Here is a 22,151-nt window from a genome sequence, read left to right on the forward strand (position 1 = left end):
TCTTTTAAGTCTGCTTCTCCCCACTCCTATTTCCCAGCCGTTATTTGTCCCCCTGAAGATGGTCTCTGTTTTATGCCAATTATATGTTCCTTGGGGGGATCTGTTGTTTTCCCCTGCTTACCTAGTCTAATAACTCTAATACTGAAGGCTGGGTTTTACAGTCTCTGCTCTTTTGGTTTCGTTTCCCCCCCTCTTTTTTGCAACAAGTGGGAATTTTCTCACTGAATGAGAGACCCTGTTTTGTTGCCTACATCTTACAAAAGCCCTGTGGAGCTCCTGCTCTCTCTCTCTCTCTCTCTCTCTCTCTCTCTCTCTCTCTCTCTCTCTCTGTTTGTACAGATAGGTAGCCGTGTTGGTCTGCCATAGTCAAAACAAAACAAAATTCCTTCCAGTAGCACCTTAAAGACCAACTAAGTTAGTTCTTGGTATGAGCTTTCGTGTGCTCATACCAAGAACTAACTTAGTTGGTCTTAGTTGGTCTTAGTTGTATCTGAAGAAGTGTGCATGCACACGAAAGCTCATACCAAGAACTAACTTAGTTGGTCTTTAAGGTGCTACTGGAAGGAATTTTGTTTTGTTTTCTCTCTCTCTGTACTTTAGCTTGTTGGGAACCTATTGGAGGGGTAGGCAACGGATTTTCCTTCAGATGTGGTAAACTATAACTGCCACCAGCGCCAGCTAGCATGGCCAATGGTATAATGGATGATGGGAGCTGCTGGGCCAACCACTTCTTTACACACTTTCTCCATTAGCATTTCCAAATGCAGTGGCCTTTTTGAGGCCAGTCTTGGCATTGCCAGAAATTAACTTCCTGAATTTTATATTCTTGAATTTTCTACCATTGCCAGTTCATTGGGATTTTGCTAGCTAGATTAGGAATTTTCCTTTTCATAGCTCCATCTAGGAATTTCTCTTAATAGCCCGCCCCCCAAATTACTTTACCCTATCGGATTGTTTTCTTTCCATTCACTTGTGAAGAAAAGAACTGTTCTCCTTCACAGCCCTGGTCTCTTTCATTCCTCTCTCCTCCTGGCATTTCAGTTAGTGCTTGAAGGGTGTCTGGCAGCATACAGGTTGCATAGCGAGGACCCAGGCTGAATCCTCAGAACCTCCAGGGCAGCGGTTCTCAACCTGTGGGTCCCCAGATGTTGTTGGACTACAACTCCCATCATCCCTAGCTCGCTAGCTAAGGGGACTCACAGGTTGAGAAAGGCTGCTCCAGGGGAAAGTACCTTGCGTAGCAGGGGTTGGAGCCCAGGACCTGCTGCCAGCCAGAGTAGGTGAATACTGGCTTAGAGGGACTCAGTGGTCCATCTTCATATGAGGCAGCTTCATGTGTTTCTGGTGTGGAGAGACGGGTAGTATCTCCCATTTGTCCAACAGGGTTGGGATGGAGAAACTTGCCTGCTGTGCGCATGATCTGAAATATCTCTCTTCCTTTCTTCCCCTCCTCCCCTTTTCGTTTTAAGCAGGAGCCTTGGCAGCACAGATAGTGAGGACAGCGAAGACTCAGAAGAGGGAGAAGGAGGCGAGGAGGAAGATCCCGGTGGGGGAGATGGAGATGCCACACATGTCAGCAACGGTTGCGGTGAACAGACGGAGGTGGAGAGAACGTCAGGAGGTCAGGGCTCCAGAGAGACCCATGTGGTCCAAGGGAGGGATTTGGTGGAGGGTGAAAGGGAGGCTTGTCACATCTGCTTATTGACTTGGAGATGCTCTGCTACAAATAAGGAACAGCAGAATCCAACACAGGCAAGCTTTGGGAGTGGGAGGGAGCGAGCGAGCAGCATACCAATTTCTAGCCACATGGGAAAATACCATATTTTTTGCCCTATAAGACTCACTTTTTCCTCCTAAAAGGTAAGGGGAAATGTGTGTGCGTCTTATGGAGAGAATGCAGGCTATGCAGGTATCCCAGAAGCCAGAACAGCAAGAGGGATTGCTGCTTTCACTACGCAGCGATCCCTCTTGCTGTTCTGGCTTCTGGGATTCAGAATATTTTTTTTCTTGTTTTCCTCCTCCAAAAACTAGGTGTGTCTTATGGTCTGGTGCATTTTATAGAGCGAAAAATACGGTAATTTATCTGAAACTGGAGGATTTTGAAATTCAAGCAGGAGAGTGATAGATTTTGCCTTGGTCTTCCTGCCATTTTCCTTGTGATCTCTCTCTCTCTCTCTCTCTCTCTCTCTCTCACACACACACACACACACACACACACACACACACCCCACATTTATGTGATCATCAGTATCTGGGAAAGGTAGAGATTTCAGGGCCTGGATTGTATCACTGGTTAGATCTGACCTCCTTTTCTAATCTGTTCTTCCCAGATCCTGACTGGGCAGATAGCTCCTCTGATCCTTCCTCGGAATCTATGGTGTCCTCGCAGCCTGTGGCAGCTGACACAGGAGCAGCGCTGTGGGATCGTCCTAACTCAGATGCTTCCTGCCCCACCACAGATAAGAATTGGGCCTCATTTGCAGAACCCCATATACAGCAAGAGAGGTGAGGCCTTGGAAGGCTTAACCGGTTTAAGACCAGCTGGAAGTTCAGAGCAGGAGACTATTTGGGCGTCGGAGGGAGATAATGAACCGGCCGAGCCGTTGGAAGTCACTGGGGAGGCTGGTACTGAGGGAGATGGGTTTGAGGCATCAACACCTGAACAACTCTTGCTAAAGCATCTCTGACTGCCCATATGTTACTTGGCCAAGTTGAAGCTTCTTGTGTGAATATACAAAGCCCTGGACAAGTTGGGTTCAGGATACCTTAAGGCAGTGTTCCCCAACCTTGGGCCTCCAGCTGTTTTTGGACTACAATTCCCATCATCCTTGACCACTGGTCTTGCTAGCGAGGGATGATGGGAGTTGTAGTCCAAAAACAGCTGGAGGCCCAAGGTTGGGGAACACTGCCTTAAGGGCTGTCTGAGCCCTTGTAGGCCAGCTTGTTCATCAAGATCATCAGAAGGAGCACTGTTAGTTGACCCTGCATTACAGAGGCCTAACTGGCTTCAGTTGGAACTTGAGTTCCCAAACTCTGCTCCATGATCCACTAGCGTCCTGCGAGCCTCATTCGGGTGGTCTGCAGCATGGCTGTGAATTTGTGGTTGAAGACAGGAGATGGCACATTCATTGCATTACATATTCATATTGATTTTTCATTGTATTTTTATTGCTTTCTTTTAGTCCTTACATTGCATTACAATTTGAATTCTGTGGAATTTAAATCATTAATACAATAAAATATAATCTGTAAGAAATAAAAGAAACTACGAAAATACAGTGAAAAATCAGCCGACATCTAGCATAGCACATTACAGTTGCTACAACAGGCAGAAAAATCATTAAGTGGCCATTTTCAAATGGTCCGTGGGAGGAAAAAAATGGGAACCAGGAACCAGTTCATTAATGTTTCCAGCCCCATGCTGTGGGACCCTCTTCCAGCAGAGATTAGGTAGGCATTCACCTTGTTGAATTTTCAGGTACACAGCTATTTCAGCTTCCTTGGTTAGACAGTCATTTTAGTGGTTGTTTTGCATTTTTTCTATGTTATTTTGTTTTCTTGCGTATATTGTGCACAGCCTTGATATTTTACGAGTTGGAGGCATACAACTAAATTGAAATTAAAGACCCGACCCCACCTTCTGATTTTATCCTTTTGGCCTCCAGGCCCCCCAAAGCACTTGTGGACCCTGCTTCCCCTGCAGCCCCCCCTCAGGAAGTGACGCAAAGCAATGTATCCACAGCAGGAGGTGAGTGGCGACCTACATCTTCTGAAACGGGATGGCATCCAGAATGTGAGGCGTTGCTTCTCCTCTCCCCTCCCACACAGCTATTCTTCTCCACACTCCTTGGCACCTGCTGGTTTGCGTACTGTGAAATGGTTTCCCTTACTGTTGCAAACATGCGAGCACTCGAGCGACACGTTTTCTAAGTTGCTCGCCCAAACGTCTCAGTCTCTCCCCTCTGCCAAGTGATCTGCCCCTTTTGGAGGGGAAAGACATTTGGATTGTGCTTTAGGCAAACAGTTGGCCAGCCGGTCCCTTCCATAGGTTGGTAGCACTGGGACCCGGCTGCTGGCAGTTGGACTTCTGTGACCTAAATAAAATCTGTAGTTAGCTGCTCTTGCTGTGCCTTAATAGAAGTGGCTGCTCTAACCTAGGGCATGGCCCAGATGATGCCATTAACCTAAAATACATTTCCTCCAAATGAAAAAATAAAGTTCTGGTGACCACAGCAGCCACCTTGTGCCTGGTTAGTGCTAAAAAAGGTAAAGGTACCCCTGCCCGTACGGGCCAGTCTTGCCAGACTCTGGGGTTGTGCGCCCATCTCACTCAAGAGGCCAGGGGCCAGCGCTGTCCGGAGACACTTCCAGGTCGACACTTCCTAACCCGCATCCCGCCGCGGGGATTCAAACCGCCGACCTTTCGATTGGCAAGCCCTAGGCGCTGAGGCTTTTACCCACAGCGCCACCCGCGTCCTATAGTTAGTGCTATAGGACCCCAATTGGCTGGAAAACTTCAGGGATGGGAGAGCAGGGGTCCTGGAGGAGGCGTAGCTCCCATGGTCCTTGTTAGGCAACCAACCACCCATTCCTTCAGGGTTCTCCTTCCTCTCTTTTCCCCTCCCCTTTGTCAGCGAGGGACTTCTGTCCTTCTCCACAAATGACTATAAGGCGACAGTAGCAATATAAACATAGAATAGCCCAGCAGTAGAGAGGGTGCAATATGGAGTAATGGACCCTTCCCTTAGCATCTCAGCGGTTGCTTAGGATGAGAAAGCAACTTGCCCGTGTCTTTCCAGTGAGCTTCATACCTTGAGCAGGGAGGGTTTTGGACCTGGGCTTCCCACATCACAGCCCATCTTTCTAACCTTTGCGCCACTCTCTCTCCACCCTAAGCCACTTCCTCTGATGACCAGCCCACTGGGAGTCCAGGAGTTTCTACAGCACATTCTTTTGTGCAGCTGTGGAAGTTTGCTGCCACCTAGTCGTGTGACGCTGTGGGTTAAACCACAGGGCCTAGGGCTTGCCGAGCAGAAGGTTGGCGGTTCGAATCCCCTCAACGGGACGAGCTCCCGTTACTCGGTCCCAGCTCCTGCCAACCTAGCAGTTCGAAAGCACGTCAAAGTGCGAGTAGATAAATAGGTACCGCTCCGGCGGGAAGGTAAACGGCGTTTCCGTGCGCTGCTCTGGTTCGCCAGAATCGGCTTAGTCATGCTGGCCACATGACCCGGAAGCTGTACGCCGGCTCCCTCGGCCTATAGAGCGAGATGAGCGCCGCAACCCCAGAGTCAGTCACAACTGGACCTAATGGTCAGGGGTCCCTTTACCTTTAGTTGTATGAGCTTCCTTAAACACCCCATGACTATGGTGCCTTCTGCTTCCCTACTGTGTGTCTTTAGTACATATGAATGCAAGAACCCGGGGGGGGGGGGGGAATGTAGGCAGCTTATGCCTGGAAGCTCAGAAATAGCAGCTCCGTAGAGATGAGGTTCACAGCAGCTGAGAGGGGCTTGGCTTTCATACATCACCCTTTCTGAGCCTGTCTGCTGCCTCTCGACGTGATACACCCATCACCATTTACCCACTTACTATTGAACTTCTTTCCCTCTTTTTCTCCCCAACCCCACCCCTGCAGAAACCTCTAGTGTTCAACAGGAACCTCCCACTCCAGACACAGGCCCCCCAGAAGGGGGTGACCCACCAAATCCCGTCACCATGACAACAGTAGCCAGGTAAGATGGTTAGGTGTGATCCGTGACACAGATGGCTCTTGGTTCCCCTGAAAAGTTGCTAAGGGATAGGCACCTGATTTTAAAGATGAATAAGTGCACTAATATCAACAAAATGCTCCAAAAGTCGCCAGGTATATTGGAAGAGTATTAAAATATATATCTCTGTGTGTAGACACGTGTGTAAACACACACACACACACACACAGAGAGAGAGAGAGAGAGAGAGAGAGAGAGAGAGAGAGAGAGTGTGAGTGAGTGAGTGAGTGAGTGAGTGAGTGAGTGAGTGTCGGTGGAGTTAATTTTTCTAAAAAATAACCAACCTTTGACATTGATGGTCACCGTGGTAAATGTTACTCTGCGCTCTAGCAAGCAGGGCACATGGATCTCGTAATGATCCTACTTCTGAAAAACAAAAGAGAAAGGAACCACAACCCCAGGCTTGGGTGGCACGGCAAACCAGGCCACTGCTTGTTTCCCAGCAGCATGGCAGGGGCAGGGGATTTCAGCAACAGGCACCAGCCTGCTGCTCATTCACATTAAACCATAGATTGCTGTAACATGTGAACCACCAGACTGTTACAGATCTAGGAGCTTGGCCCTTTTAAAGCGGGTGATTTTGAAGCTTTCCTTTTCAGTCAGGCTTTTTGTGACAAGGACTTAGGGAAGACAAGAGAAGGAACTGTCTTGTTATGCTGGCTCTGATTTTTATCTGGTCCTTTTTTATTGCATTATCTACACTGTTGAATTTGAACTGTATTCCACTGGGAGAATTATTTGTGATTTGAAAAAGCAGGTTAAGATGGACCTAGAGAATAAATACATCACATGTTAGAGGGCTGCAACCTTGAAAGACTGGTGTGAAGAAAAATTTGCCTCTTAATCTGGCTTGAGGGGTGGAGGTTATTGACACATTGTCAGTATCCTTTTGTAGTTCTTTATTCCCTTTCAGTAGTATTCCCTGGGAACCAGGGTGGATTTGATTTAAATTAAATTGATTAAAATCATAATTTAAATCACTAGTCTGTAAGACTTGATTTAAATCATTTATTTACAGAAAGACTCATTTTTGCTGGTATAATCTTAATATTTACAACCAGGTGAAGGTTTTATTTTTGGAATAATAAATTTTCAGAGTAGTTTTTACAGTTATATCAAAAATTACTGGTTTGGTTATACTAATAGAAATACATAGATAATTATGAAATTATTGTGAGATTTAATAAGAACGGTTTATATTTGGACAACTTTTCTTCTGTACTTTATAGGAAGGAGGAAAATAATCATTTCCTTAGTAACAATTTAACTAAAACAATAACATTATAGCATATGGATCCATGTTTGTTAACTGATTTATTTTTTAAACAGACTGAGTTTTAGCACACTTGAAAAACTTAAAACAAATCCTTATTTCCTGATGAATAGCCTTTGGACTATAATGTAACTTAAATAGAAAGCTATCTTAAGGAAGATTTTTCCTCCAAAAGCATTTTATTTTAAAAATCCAATTTAAATCAAAAACATTTGATTTAATATTCTTTTTAAATCAATTTTTTAAAAATCAAAAAATCATTGATTTTTATCCACCCTGCTGGAAACCATTAATTTCTGCAAGAAAAACACAGCAATGAAACAGATATAGAGGCCGTATTCCTTGTGTGATTATCTCTCTCACACACACACACTCTACATTTATGTGATCTTCAGTATCTGGGAAAGGGGGAGATTTCAAGGCCTGGATTGTATCACTGGTTAGATCTGACCTCCTTTTCTAATCTGTGAGAACAGTGTGTGTCATGTGAAATTTGACACTCCTTTCCAACATTTGTGTGGTGTGACCAGGCCACGGCTAAGGGGGGTGGGTGGGAATGCTTCACTCCTACTCTGCCACCAGTTCCCTCTTGTCTTTCCTCAGCAGCACAGTAGAGCCTCCCCCAACTACCTCTGATTCCGCCCAGCCGCTCCAGGGGACAACAGAGACTCCACAACCCCAGCACAGCAGCTCCCAACAGACAGAAGAGCAGCAGCAGCCGGCAGCCAGGTGAGGAGGGACTGCATGTAGGTAAGAGGAGATGAGCCTGCGAACTGCTCATTGCTCTGCCTGCCAGGATGTAGGAAGGATGGCATCTGGGAACCAGGATATGGGTTGGGAGTCCTTGGCTCACGGAAGAGGGTGGGATTCCCCTACAGAACCTCTCTTCTGCTTCGGACGTCGTGAGAACGAGAAGCTCGTTCTTGCTTTTTAATACCGAAAGGAGATGCTGAATTCCGCACGTGATGTAAAACTCCTGGATTGCGCAGCTAGCTGCTCCTTGCCTCCTGCGTGACATGTGTAAGTTGTAGACGAAATAGTTAATATGCACTCACACCCCGTCCTTGTCTTTCCCCAGATAAAGCCTCTCCATGGGTCTCGTCACTGGGGAAGGCCCACAGCTGCTTGCTCGAACAAGTCCATTTTGCCAGAGACTGTCCCCAGTCCTTCCGGTGCCTTCACCCCTGTGGGCAGGTGGGGGAGGGGGCAGAAGAGAAAGCAGCAAGGGGCAGCGAAAGAGCCCAGCCTCTCCCCCTATCCCACCCCGAGCAATCACTGAAGAAACCAGGACCTGGTACCGGCGAGCACCTGCGAGAGAAACGGATGTGCGTCCCAAGCGCAAAAGCATCTTCCTCCTCCTGGCCCGTTGGTTGGCACAGCCCAACAAGAGTGCCTCTCCCCCAGGAATTCTGCAGGGCGGGGGGGATCCGTCTCTCCTTCTTTGGCCTCTTTCCCTTACGACATCCACACCCCCCCCCACCCTCCCAGTATGCATACATACACACTGCTGCACTGAGCAAAACCTGTCTGTTTTGATGCAATTAAATTTTATGCTTATATCATACCAGAGGTCTTCTGATGGGGGAGGGGGGGTAACACTGAACAGGGCGGGGAGAAAAACACCCCGTCAAGCAACAATCTCGCCACTGTTTTGAGGACTCTTCCTCTACCTGACAGCCACACCTGCAAGCACAAGTCTGCCACAGCTCCTCTCTCCCCAGCCCCCCTGTCTCCAAATTTGCCCACAGGGTGGCAAGTCGGATTAGCACGGCAGAATTATCTCACAGGGTAAAGAAGGATCAGGAGGTTGCCTAAAGCGGCTTCTCTGAAGACCACTGCCTCAAGTAGGGCTAGGAAGGGCAGTGAGGGGGGTGTGGTCATGTGAGAGCTGCTGCGTCTGTCCTTTCCACGCTGGGATGAAATCATGATATTTCTGCCCTCGTGACGCTTGTTTGAAGCTAATATCCAAGAGGAAGCAATGGGTGGCCAAGGAGAGGGAGGCGGAGCCAGCCTTCCCTGTCTCCTGACTGAAAATAGTTGCTTCCGTTCCCCGCCTGCCTCCCCAAACATCACCATCATTTGGGGTTCTTCAACCAGTGTACTCAGTGAAAAGAATTTTTAGGAGAGATGTGTGCGTACAACCATGTGAAATCTGGATTGACCCTAAAGTTTCCATCATTTTGATTCTCCCGCTGTCAGCATACGTCCACCGGCTCACTGCAATTTAAGCTGGACCTCCTCCCAGTGGATTTTGCCTTCCCCACTCACTTTCCTTCCAGCATTGGTTTGTTTCCTTATCACTATTAAAGAGCTCCACAGGAAGTCCACAGTCTCTCCCGCATATCCAAGCAGCAGCATGGGGGGGGGGGGGGGGAGCACAATACCCTGTCATAGCATCTTCCCTCCCATGGCAGTGGTTGTTGAAAAAAGACACGTGGGGCGGAGGGGTGATACCCATGCCAGCAGCACATGTTCTATAGTTGGTTTTGGAAATGATCCTTAGCCCTAAGCAGCCCCATTGTGATTTCAGAAACCCCACCAGTCTCCAACAGGGAGTTTGTCCGTGAATATTGGCTTGTCCTTCAGCTTCATTGTGGCTGATTGACAGACACCAACTGCACATTAACAGATAAAAGAGTTGGTGGCTGCATTTTGGCCCACGTCCTCGCTGCTCCTAACTGCAGCAGCCACTGGATCCAAATATTGCAATCTTTTCCCTCTGGAGTCATCAGAAACAGAGAGGGTTTCTTTCTCTGGGGTTATGTGGTGGGATTCACCTTGCAGAACTGCAGTAAGTGCATTGTAGAAAAGTAACTTTAGACCCCCAGTTTATTCCCCCTGCATCCCTGAAACTGTTTGGGTTGTGTGGGTGGGGTTTTCTGCCCCCCTCCACCTACTTAAAACCAAATTCTCCTGCCTCTTTGAGAGTTCTGGCTCAAAGTCCTGCACTTAACAACACAAAAGACCAAAATGACCCTGGTAGAATGCCCTAGGGACCTATCCTGCAGCCTCCCCTTCTCCATAATCCTTGTTCCAAAGAGAAGTGCCCCCTTGCTTCCCAGTTACACTCCCTTGAAGGCCAAGGAGCTCTTATTCTTACCCCAACCAAATCCTGCTCCTCTTCTCTTGGGGCTCCTAGAAACAGGATTTTCCACCAAAGGCCTCAGAATTACTGCTTTTTCCCTCTTCTCTTCTGGCCTCCCATCCAGCTGTTGACGTGCTTTGGACTTTTCTGTAGCTCCTTTTTATAGTGTTTAAAGGAAAATGAAATCTCACTGCCTCACCCTTGCCTCTGACTACAGAATTGGGCCAAGAGCATTGCAAAAAAGTTCAGCCAAGTACACCTTGAGATTTGGAAGGGTACGTAACGCCAGTGCCCGTGGGGCTTGGTGTATGTGTGGAGGTGGCAAGAAGATCTAATATCAAGGTTTGTAGAGGTCTGATTCAGGACATTGAGCATGGTAGGAAGCGAAGTCACGGTGGAGGGACCTTTCCCTTGCGCAAGCACTAAGCACCCTTCACCCCACCTCTTTACTTCCAGGTGGTCAGTAAACTTGTACCCCTTCCCCATCTCTCCCTTTCCTCTTTCTCCCACCCCCATTTAAGTGGCAATATTTCTTGAAGCTCTTAAACCACAAAGGACAGAAGTGGCCTTTCGCGTCGTCTGCGTCATGCCATGTTCATGCCATGTCAGTAATTTCTTTTTTTCTTTTTCCCTGTGTGTGTGTATGTGTGTGTTCTGTTTGAATAAAGAGATTCTATGGCCGTAATAGACTTGGCTCTCTGCGTTTTTCTACGAAACAATAGTTCCTTAGCTGCCTCCTCCCACTCTGTGTGTCACCCCCCACAAAAAAACCCACCAGTGTTAGAGTCCTGATGTTACAGAATGGACTATATTACCAAAATAGGAAGACACCTTGGAAGGAGTTATTTTACTTATTACCACCTTATTACCAAGGTGCTCAAAGTGGTGTATGTGGTACTCCTACTCATTTCATTCTCACAACAATCTTGCGAGGTAGGTTAGGCTCAGAGATGCTGACTGGCCCAAGGTCACCCAGGAAGCTTCATGGCTGAGTGGGGATTTTGAACCCTGTTTGCCCAGGTCCTAGTCCAACACACTGGAACACTGGTCATTAAAGCTCAGTATTGTCTACACCAGCCTTTCCTAAACATCTGTAGTCCAAAACATCTGGAAGGCAGCAGGCTGAAGACGCCTGGTCTGCACTGGCTGGCAGTGGCTTCCCGTGGTTTCAGAAATGAACCTGCCACTTCAAAAGAGGCAGTGGTGTGTCCACTCCTTTAAAACACACACACACACACACACACACACACTGGACCCTCTATGCCAGTTATTAATAGGCCTTTTGGGGGAAGGTGATGGAGACGATGGCGGCCGAGCAACTGCAGGCATTCTTAGATGAAACTTTATTTAGATCCATTTCAGTCTGGTTTGGGGTCTGAATCAGCCTTGTTTGCCCTGGTGAATTATCCCCATAGGGAGAAGGACAAGGGGAGAGCAGCCTTGCTGCGCTCTCTCTCTCTCTCTCTCTCTCTCTCTCTCTCTGGCTTTTGACACTATCAACCATGGAATCCTAGATGGGCTCTGTGAGATGCGTGTTGGGAGAGGCACTGTTTTAAGTGCTTCCAGTCCTACCTGCAAGGTTGGTTCCAGGGAATGCCCCTTGCCCCCTTGGCATTTCTGTTGTGGGCTGCCACAGGGCACAGTTTCCCCCCCAGTGCTATTTAACAACTATACAAAGGCATGTGGAGCGGTTATTAGGAGATACGAAGCGAAGTTTTCCAGTTGAGTTGGTTTTACTGTTCTTGGAGCTTGCGTTTGTGTGTTCCGTCCTGCTTTTGCCATGTACACTGCTTTGAAGGCTCTGCTGTGAAGCAATATCTGCATTTGTTTAATATAAATAGTAATAAATCCTACCTGGATATGCTGGGGATTAAACCGGAGGCCTACTGCAAGCAGAGCAAATGCTCCACTACTGAGTTATGGCCTTTCTTCGGAGTCCAGGTGGAGGATTCCAGTTTTGAATGGTTTTATTATGCAAATAACTCATTGCTGGTAGACATCAAGCAGTGCAAGGAGTAGGCTGGGCTAGGAACATCTTCCCTAATGTGCTAGCTTTTTATCAGAGGGGTTTGTTTGTTTGCTTGCTTGTTTGTTTGTTTGTTTGTTTGTTTGTTTGTTTTGCAGCAAAGGAACATTTTTTAAAAAATAGCTCCCCCTTTTTTCATCCTGAAATGGTCAGGTTTACACTACGAACACATAGCTGAAATGATTTGTTCTCTGCTGCAAGAGCCCGTGGTCTTTGAGGCAGGTGCAGGTGGTGGCTTTGCCCGGAAGAAAAGGGGTCTGGGTAGGGATTGTAGCTTGGATACTGGAGGCTTAAAGCCAAGAGCCTGCCACCTTTCCCAAAATCCCTTTGGATGGAGAGGACATCCCATGGGAGGTGATGCCATCCGCTGGAGATTAGCATAAGAACCACAGAATAATTGATTTGAGCGGACAAACTAAAACATAATTGAGTGTCCCAGTAGGCAAGCAGCCAGGGGCATTCAGTAAATGGGGTGCCACCACAGGAAAGGCCTTGTCTCTGATCTGTACATTTCTGTGCTTTGAACAATAGACATACACACACCCCATTAAAATTCTATCTGGAAAGGAGCTCAAGGTGGCAAACATGATTGTCTTCCCCCTGTCCTCAGAACAACCTTGTGAGGTAAGTTAAACACATCACCAGTGGTCCAAAGTTACCTGGTGATCTTCACGGCTACATAGACTTTTCAAGTCTGAACTCCGCAGCCCTAAACTCAGTTCGCACCAATGGGGGTGCTGTGCATACGTGCCACATCGCAAAGGAGCAAGCAACGCCTTCTCCGAGGAACCAAAGTCAAAGAAACAAAATTCCATTGCTCTTTACTTTGACAGAGGATTGGGTGGAGCAGTCCTCTTAAACTGGAGTAAGTCTTTGGAGGTCATCCAAAGAGATATAACACTCACTCTCTTTGGATTACACAATTAGGCATTGGGTTTTGCTGGTTTGCTGCTATTTCCTAGTAGCACATCCTGGGTGCTGGATGGTAAGTTCCTTGCTCTCTGTTAGCTGCACTGGAGTCAGCTACATTCCCCCCCCCATTTTTTTTTACTTTTCAAGTTTATACATTTCACTAATTTTATACATTTCACCAAGTTTACAATCATTTAGACATTTCAAAAATTGACTTTCTTCGCCCTTTTTCTGCGGTTCCTTCAATTTCTTTTAATATCTTCTGAATATCCAAATTAATTTAATTCACTCCTTTATTCATCTTCTTTAAATATATACTCTTATAAAACTGCAGGTTATTACAATAACCCTGCCAATGTTATTTTCTGTTTATAATTTATCTGTCAATATTCAATAAACCATTTCCATTCTTTTATAGACAAAAATTTGTTATCTTGATTTTTTATCCTTCCAGTAAGTTTCACCATTTCTGCATATTCCATAAGTTTTTGTTTCCATTCTTCCTTTGCTTGGACTTCTGCTTCTTTCCGTTTTGGGGTGAGTAACATTCTTGCTACTGTAGTCGCATACATGAATAAGTTTCCATACGCTTGGAGACACTCAAACACAGGACGAAAGGGAGAAACATGCTAAGAGGAAGGCACGCTTGGCAAACCCTCACTATGATCAACTCCCTCCCGGAAACTTATGTCCCCACTGTGGAAGGACGTGTGGATCCAGAATTGGCCTCCACAGTCACGGACCAAGTTATCGGCTACATCCCCATGAATACTTTGTGGGAGGCTAATCTCAGCATTCCAGCTTGGCCTTAAACAGAGGTATGCTTGCTATAAGAGGGTCCTGTTCACCTGCCCTCTTCCAATAAAATTGTGCATACTTTATGCTTATGATCTGGAAAGCAGCTATGAAATGCTGCCCATCAAGATCCACAAGACCCTGTGTGTTATCTGCACACAGGGCTGTGTTAAGCTTATGCAGTGCTGGGGTGCAAAGATCCGCCTGGTGCTCCCCCCCCCCCAGTTGCCCAGTCCCAGGTGTGCAGGAGGGCATAGCCGGCCGGCTGCCTCAGCATCTTGCTGGCTCGGCCACAGTTGAACTCACTGCACAGAGCCTCGTGCCGCGGCGCTCCAACCGATGGGACTCAACTCTCGGGCCCCGTACTCTTGGCCTGGCGCCCCTGAGAGCCTGGCGCCCAGGTGCCCCACACTCCTAGGGCCTATGGGTAAGACGGCCCTGTGTGCACATGTGATTAGCCAGGATCTTTCATGACCCACCTCTGCAGCCCCTCATGCCAGCTATTTAATAAATGGCTGCAGCCCTTCAGAGCGTTAAGGAGAAGAAAGATGCTGCCAGTGCTTTTGTTCCTCCTGGCCTGCCTATGTGAGCAGGGGAGTATTGATCAGCTTGTGCTTGGTAATGGTTTCTTTTAAACAGAAATTGAGGGTCTAGAGCAGGGGTTGGGCAAAGCCTTTATTATTATTCTCTGTTTAAAAGGTAAAGGTAAAGGTACCCCTGCCCGTACGGGCCAGTCTTGACAGACTCTGGGGTTGTGCGCCCATCTCACTTAAGAGGCAGGGGCCAGCGCTGTCCGGAGACACTTCCGGGTCACGTGGCCAGCGTGACAAAGCTGCATCTGGCGAGCCAGCGCAGCACACGGAAACGCTGTTTACCTTCCCGCTAGTAAGCAGTCCCTATTTATCTACTTGCACCTGGGGGTGCTTTCGAACTGCTAGGTTGGCAGGCGCTGGGAGTGAGCAACGGGAGCACACCCCGCCGCGGGGATTCAAACCGCCAACCTTTCGATCGGCAAGCCCTAGGCGCTGAGGCTTTTACCCACAGCGCCATCCGCATCCCTTATTCTCTGTTTAGGTAAGTTTTTAATGTCTGATGTTTTACTGTATTTTTAATATTTTGTTGTAAGCCGCCCAGAGTGGCTGGGAAAACCCAGCCAGATGGGTGGGGTATAAATAGTAAATTATTATTATTATTACTATTACTACTCTGGTACCAAGCAGAGACAGTGTGACGGGTATGGATTGCCATCTTATCAGTTGCCCCCTTGTACCCTGAGGGAGTTGAAAGTCCACTTTGCTACAAGGTGCAAGCATAACTGGCACCCGCTTCAAGATCAGGCAGCATCTGTTACCGCCAGCGCCAGGAGTGGCCATGGATATCCTGGAGCTAGATGCCCACTACAGGAAAAAGGCAGTGGCCAACGTAAGAGTCTGTATATCTGCTACAAAGGGTGGATGGAAGGAGACAGGAGGGGCACTGGTGGGAGATGGGGCTCCCTGGGAGATTTCTTGACCTGGGGAGGGGTCCATAGCTCAGTGCTTTGCTTGTCGACGAGCCAAGGCTCAATTCTTGGCATTGTCTGGTCGGGCTGGAGAACAACCTTGCCTGGAAAGAGCTGCTGTCAGGGTGGACAATGCTGAGATAGATCAGTGGCTCCCTGGCAGGCAGTGGGATTTATGGGGGTGGGGGGTACTGGAGTTGAAAATGACTTTTTTTCATATCACTGGATCAAGGTCATCCTTTTTGTTGAAGTCAGCTAGATAGCTTTTTTTGGATTTTAAATAAATGTGCAATTAATTGTTGCTGTTTTTAATTTCATTGTGTCACCATCATGCGAACATTCTGAATAATGCTTTTTATATAGGTCAGGGGTCACTGGGGGTGAGTTTATGGAACCAAGGGGGTGCTGGTCTCAAAAAGTTTGGGAACCGCTAAGCCCAACCTACTAACTGTCGGAAGCAGGTTAAGGCCATGTCTTCCTCTGAGAAACCTGTTGATGCCTCAAATAAGACGCCTGGATTTTTGCTTTCTTTTGCTGCACGCCTCTCCTTCCTCTCTCTCTTACACTCACACACACACTTACTTGGTGGGAGGTAGAGGACAAGCTTTGTAATGGATCCAGAGCTCTCTTTTTTGGTCTGGGTAACTGGGTGGCGCTGTGGGTTAAACCACAGAGCCTAGCACTTGCCGATCAGAAGGTCGGCGGTTTGAATCCCTGCGACAGGGTGAGCTCCCGTTGCTCATTTCCTGCTCCTGCCAACCTAGCAGTTCAAAAGCATGTCAAAGTGCAAGTAGATAAATAGGCACCACTCTGGCGGGAAGGTAAACGGCGTTTCTGTGCACTGCTCTGGTTTACCAGAAGCGGCTTAGTCATGCTGGCCACATGACCCGGAAGTTGTATGCCAGCTCCCTCGGCCAGTAAAGCAAGATGAGCGCCGCAACCCCAGAGTCGGCCACGACTGGACCTAACGGTCAGGGGTCCCTTTACCTTTTAACTATTGTAATGGGAAACTTCCATCTATATTACGTGGCCAATCATCAAAATAATGAACAGCAGAAGCTTTGGGGTTGGCAAAGGCTGCATCCACAATTTGTGTTCCCCGCTGTAAGATGAAAGAGTGAGGACAAGGAATTTGCATTCTCTGTCAAACTTTGGCTTCAGAGTGTACAAGTTCATGTGTTTGCATATTACAGTTCTTGGATATTTGACTAGGTGTTGAAGAAACCTGATATAACCTGCTTGTCAGTTCGGCCCAAGCACAGCACACAATGCTGTTTGAAATCAAATGGGGAAACCGGAAGCAGCAACATTGCGTGGGTTGCCGGCACCCAGGGTAGGGCAAGCGTTTTGCCCCCCTGGTGGATTGGGCAGCTGGAGTGGGGTGGGGGTGCGCCAGGAAGGCACTCAAGAAGGGTGAACAGAGCCCGCCTCCAACAGACTCCTTGCTCACAGCCTCCATCCACCTCCCCACTAGCAGAAGTAATTAAAAGACACAGAAAAGAACCAACACTATAAAAACAGACTGATCAGTGTTAATTGCTGCCGCTGCCCGGGCAAGCTAGCCTGGCATCCTTAAGAAATAATAATGGTGGTGGTGCCTGGCCAGATTGCCTGAGTGAGGAATCCTACTGTTAAAAGCATAAAAACAACTTAAAACAGCCGCCATCTAACATAATACACAGTTAAAATGATAAACCACCAACCCTATTCAGCTGAAAGCAGATTGGAATAGTCAAGTCTGTAAGGAGCTTTGGAAAACAACCAATGGAGGAACAAAACACACCCTGCAGAGGAGGCGGGATTCTACAAGGAAGGGGCTACCACAGAAAAAGCCCTGTGAGATGGGGGGGGGGCTAAAAGGAGGGGGGAATCACTGAAGAACTCTCTTTTCATGTTACATCCTTAGAAAAGGAGTTTGCTGTATAAGCTGCTGCCTTTCGCCATCTCCTGCACGTCGTACTTCATCCTCTGGCTTCCTGAGAACAGTGTGCAGAGCGCCATCGTCAAATGCCTCCCCGTCCTTTCCTTGGCGTTCTTCGTGGCTTCCCACGCCTACAGTGTGGCTGTTTTCACACCATATGCCCGCCACATTTTCCGAGGCCTGCTGTTCTCAGCGGTAGGGGACATCTGTTTGGTGTGGTCAGAACTTTTCCTTCCAGGTATGAGGTTAGAGGGACCTGTGGGGAGGAGCCCTGCTGTATTCTGTTAACCACCAGTTTGCACTTTACGAGGTTTGCGCTGTGGGGATTCAGTGAGGAGGGGGAGAACTGTGTCCACTGCCTTGAGCTCCCTGCAGAAAAGATGGGATAGAAATGCAGTGCCGGTTTTGACCTATAAAGCCTTAAACATCTCAGGACCGCAGTACCTCAAGGACCGCCTTTTTCCATATGAACCTACCCAGACCCTGAGATCATCTTCTGAGGCCCTCCTTCATGTGCCTCCTCCTCAAGAGGTCCAGAGAGTGGCAACACGAGAATGGGCCTTCTCTGCAGTGGCTCCCCATCTGTGGAATGCTCTCCCCAGGGAAGTTCGTCTGGTACCTTCATTATACGCCTTTAGGCACCAGGCAAAAACGTTCCTTTTTAATCAGGCCTTTGCTTTGATTGACGACCTATGCCCTTTTTTGTTTTGTTTTGTTTTTTGTTTTTGGAGGGAGGAGTTATTGGGTTGCTGTTTTTATTTTGATTATATATTTTGTGGTTTTTATATTCTGGTTTTGTTCTGTGAACTGCCCTGAGACCTCCGGGTATAGGGCGGAATATTAAATAAATAAATAAATAAATAAATAAATAAATAATAGCAGCTAAATGCAGCAAAAAAGTGCCCAAAACAACACCAGCAGATATCAAGACCACAGCAGGAATCTAGGCAACCTAGTAAAACAGGGCCCAAATAAGTCCAAAAAAATGAATGTTTATCAGCACTTTGTATGTTAGCCACAGCAGATGTGTGCAAATGCTTGAGAGCCAGTGTGGTGTAGTGGTTAAGAGCTTGAGAGCCAGTGTGGTGTAGTGGTTAAGAGCGGTAGTCACGTAATCTGGGTAACCGGGTTCGCGTCTCCGCTCCTCCACATGCAGCTGCTGGGTGACCTTGGGCCAGTCACATTTCTCTGAAGTCTCTCAGCCCCACTCACCTCACAGAGTGTTTGTTGTGGGGGAGGAATGGAAAGGAGATTGTTAGCCGCTTTGAGACTCCTGAAGGGGAGTGAAAGGCGGGATATCAAATCCAAACTCTTCTTCTTCTTCTTCTTCTGATGTTTTTATTATGCTTTTAGATATGCTGTAAGCTGCCCAGAGTGGCTGGGGAAACCTAGCCAGATGGGCAGGGTATAAATAAAATTATTATTATTAATTAATTAAAAATGAGACTTGTCCAGTCTGCAAATCTGAATTCATCCGTCCACAAATACTATCTCTCGCCACATGGGGGCACCAGCAATACACATATAATGACTGACGGGATAATTTCCTCAAAGGTCAGGAAGAACATCCCCATTGCAAAGATCTGGGGATATTTTTCCTCTGAGACCTGCACTGGCTGATGGCAACATCCATCCAACGGATGTTAAAATCTAATTCACATCCTAGATAAACAGGTGCATCAGATCTTAGAGAAATATAAGGATTAATGTGAAGAAGGGGGGAGTCGGTCATGGATGACATGATGGGGCTGAGCCTCTTACTTGCTTCCCTCTGGCCAAAGGGCTGCCCCATGCCAGGGCGAGGAGAGATGAGGCAGCAGCAAGACTGTGTTTGCCACAGGGCCTGCCTTGGCCATTTAAAGCCATTTAAAGTCTCATGCCACTTCAGGTGGTCATGGCTTCGTTTGTTAAGGGTCCTGAGAGTTGCTAGGAGACCCCTATTCCCCTCCCAGAGCTATAATTCCCAGGGTGGTTTAAATGACAATCCCTCTATTCAGGGAATCGCACCTCTGTCGTATAATGTAGGTAAGGCCTTTGTTTCTCGTTTTTCCAATCGTAATCCAGTTCCCCATTTCTATGTTGGTTTGTGATTTTTTTCTTTTTAAGTCCTCACAAAAACTCCCCATCATTTTAGTGCAAATGTCTCCTAATACACAGCTCTGCTTTGTTTACGGGTTCTGCAAAGTGGTTTCCCCCAGAATCTAATACAGTCGTACCTTGGCTGTTGAACGTCCTGGAACTCGTACGTTTTGGCTCCCGAACGCCTCAAACCCGGAAGTGTTCTGGTTTGCGAACATTCTTTTGGAACCTGAATGTTCGACAGGGCTTCCGTGGCTTCTGATTGGCTGCAGGAGCTGGATTCCGTTCGACTTCCAAGGTACGACTGTACATATTTGTGTGTGTGTGTTTCCACCAGTGTAGGCGTTTTTATGCACACTGAATTTACTGCAAAATTTTGTGGAAATTTTGAAGGATGGCTGCGTTTTGGTCTGTGTATTTGTTTCGGAAAATGAGAGCTAGATTAACCTTTAAGTGCAAACTGATTTGAATTTCTCTCTGTGTGTGTTTTTCTCCATTTTCTCTCATCGCAGGGACGGCTGCTTTTGCCGCATGCCACGTCTCCTACATCTTAGCCTTTGGCCTGGGCCCCTTTCGGCCCCTCACCTTCCTGGTGGTTCTGGGGTTGGTGGCCACGTCGTACGTCATCCTCATCTTTCCCTGCCTTGAGGGTGTCTTTGCCTACGCCGGGCCAGCCTACGCGGCCATCATCGGCACCATGTGCTGGCGTGCTCTGTCCCGCACGGAAGCCCAGCTGAGCACCTCGCTTGGCAGCGTGATCTTCATCGTGTCCGACCTGTTTGTCGCCCTCCATCACTTCTGCTCCTCCTCGCTGCCTCATGCCCGCTTCCTGATAATGAGCACCTACTTCACAGCCCAGGCTTTGATTGCGGTGTCTGTGTCCTCCCGGAAGGTTTCTCAGAAGGAGAACTGAGCGCAGGACTTGGACTGCTGTCGAGTTTCAACCATTTTGTGTGCAGGAGAAAGGACTGCAGGCATCCGACCTCCTGACTCCTCCCGAGTTCAGCTATAACTTTCTAGGCTCTGTCCTTCCTCTCAGGAGCTCAAGGGGAGCTCTCTCTCCCCTTTCCCCAAATCAATTTTGCTTTCTCATCTCTTCCCTTCATGCACTTTCTCCAAAGCAGTGGAAAGTAGTTTGTTTATGGCAAAGCAATAAGCTTTCACACTATAATGCAGGGTGTTTGCAGATCTACAAGTACATTCAATAGCGACAGCTTAGCATGAAAAGCAAAAGCAAGATTGGGGGGGGGGGGCAGGAATACAGTGGTACCTCAGGTTAAGAACTTAATTCGTTCTGGAGGTCCATTCTTAACCTGAAACTGTTCTTAACCTGAGGTACCACTTTAGCTAATGGGGCTTCCCGCTACTGCCACGCTGCCACCGCACAATTTCTGTTCTCTTCCTGAGGTAAAGTTCTTAACCCAAGGTACTATTTCTGGGTTAGCGCTGTAACCTGAAGCGTCTGTAACCCGAGGTACCACTGTAAAGGGAAATGAACCCAGATAATACCTGCTCTCTCCATCTCACAATCTGCTACTCTCAGGGCCAAAAATCATGTATGAGGGGCGGTGTCATTTGGCAATTCGCAGACCCATGGAAATCAGTTAGGTCCGCTAATTTCAATGGGTCTGTACTGAGTAGAACTAATCCCAGATACAACCCTTGGCTTACAACAACCAAAAAACCACACTAGGATAATACCTTTTAGGACCAACTGGAATGTCACAAAACAGTGTGCAAGCTTCTCAGTTCTCTTGTCTCATCTTCACTTTAGATGACGAGCAAAACAACAATTTGGGGGAAGGTTAAGGGAAACGGACAGAACTTGTCATGATTCTGAAAGCCATACTGAAGACTTCTCTGTCCAGCTTTGCTTCTCCACCAACACCCTGCGGCCTCCTTTTTAGTGTGTAGAAGAGTTACACAGCAGCTTGCTCACTCTTTCAGACGATTCTAATAAAGGCATTACCCTACCTACTGTGTCTTAATGTAGATCAGGGCTGTGTTCACATGACCTTTTACTCTGCATCCAGTGAGTTCCTACTGCTAGATTTTGAAGTCATATTCACATGACGTTCGCCATATTGATCCTGTACTTTATAAAAAAATTACTGCTGTTTGATGCATATTTCCTCCTTCAAACCAGTTTCAATTCAACTACAAAACTGGATGTGGAGTAAGCAGTGAATGTACCCTATCGGGGAGAGCCAGTGTGGTGTAGTGATTAAGAGCCGTAGTCTTGCAATCTGGGGAACCGGGTTGGCGTCTCCGCTCCTCCACATGCAGCTGCTGGGTGACCTTGGGCCAGTCACACTTCTCTGAAGCCTCTCAGCCCCACTCACCTCACAGAGTGTTTGTTGTGGGGGAGGAAGGGAAAGGAGAATGTTAGCCGCTTTGAGACTCCTTCGGGTAGTGATAAAGCGGGATATCAAATCAAAACTCTTCTTCTTCTTCTTCTATCATGCCAGCTTCATGAATACAAGTTATGGGGGTTGTGCGGTTATGGGGCAGGGAAACCAAAAAGGTCACGTGTGGAGGATGAAGACACCTCTGCCCCTTCTCTGATGTGAGCAATAACATGCAAATGCCGCTTGAAATGCAGCAGGGGGGAACTGACCTTGCTGTGTTTTCGGCCTCTAATGCGAACAGACTCCACGTCTGCCTAACCAGCAGCCACCCAGATGTTATTGGACTACAACCCCCATCCTCCCCAATGCTTGCCCATGCTGGCTAGGTCTGATGGAAGTTGCCATCCACAACATCTGGAGAGCCACAGGTCAGCCCACCCCCA

The 22,151-nt window shown here is 47.6% G+C and overlaps 2 protein-coding genes across 13 annotated transcripts in view; both read left to right on the forward strand.

Moving 5' to 3' along the window:
* Window positions 1-10,811, forward strand: part of PPP6R1 (protein phosphatase 6 regulatory subunit 1) — a 52,515-nt gene extending 41,704 nt beyond the window's left edge. For 4 of the 11 annotated variants that reach the window (XM_028702046.2, XM_028702043.2, XM_028702041.2 and 1 more), the window contains 6 exons: window positions 1,470-1,621; window positions 2,331-2,505; window positions 3,666-3,748; window positions 5,636-5,732; window positions 7,624-7,770; window positions 8,120-10,811. In XM_028702046.2, the coding sequence (XP_028557879.2) occupies window positions 1,470-1,621; window positions 2,331-2,505; window positions 3,666-3,748; window positions 5,636-5,732; window positions 7,624-7,770; window positions 8,120-8,123 (658 nt within the window). In that variant the 3' untranslated portion in view covers window positions 8,124-10,811. Of the gene's footprint in view, window positions 1-1,469; window positions 1,622-2,330; window positions 2,506-3,665; window positions 3,749-5,635; window positions 5,733-7,623; window positions 7,775-8,119 lie in introns of those variants that run through there. The other 7 variants (XM_028702040.2, XM_028702047.2, XM_028702045.2 and 4 more) reach the window with 5 other exon arrangements.
* Window positions 10,812-15,160: 4,349 nt separating this feature from the next.
* On the forward strand, window positions 15,161-20,402 carry TMEM86B (transmembrane protein 86B). 2 transcript variants are annotated; one of them, XM_028705173.2, is made up of 3 exons: window positions 15,161-15,281; window positions 17,272-17,519; window positions 19,873-20,402. In XM_028705173.2, exons 1-3 carry the CDS (start codon window positions 15,250-15,252, stop codon window positions 20,271-20,273), a joined length of 681 nt encoding a protein of 226 aa, XP_028561006.2. In that variant the 5' UTR covers window positions 15,161-15,249; the 3' UTR covers window positions 20,274-20,402. The 2 variants fall into 2 exon arrangements, with proteins under 2 accessions (XP_028561006.2, XP_028561005.2); XM_028705172.2 differs by having other exon boundaries at window positions 15,163-15,281; window positions 17,267-17,519.
* The last annotated feature ends 1,749 nt before the right edge of the window (window positions 20,403-22,151 follow it).

The sequence above is a fragment of the Podarcis muralis genome, chromosome 13 (assembly GCF_964188315.1).
Source record: "Podarcis muralis chromosome 13, rPodMur119.hap1.1, whole genome shotgun sequence".
NCBI classification, from domain to species: Eukaryota; Metazoa; Chordata; class Lepidosauria; order Squamata; family Lacertidae; genus Podarcis; species Podarcis muralis.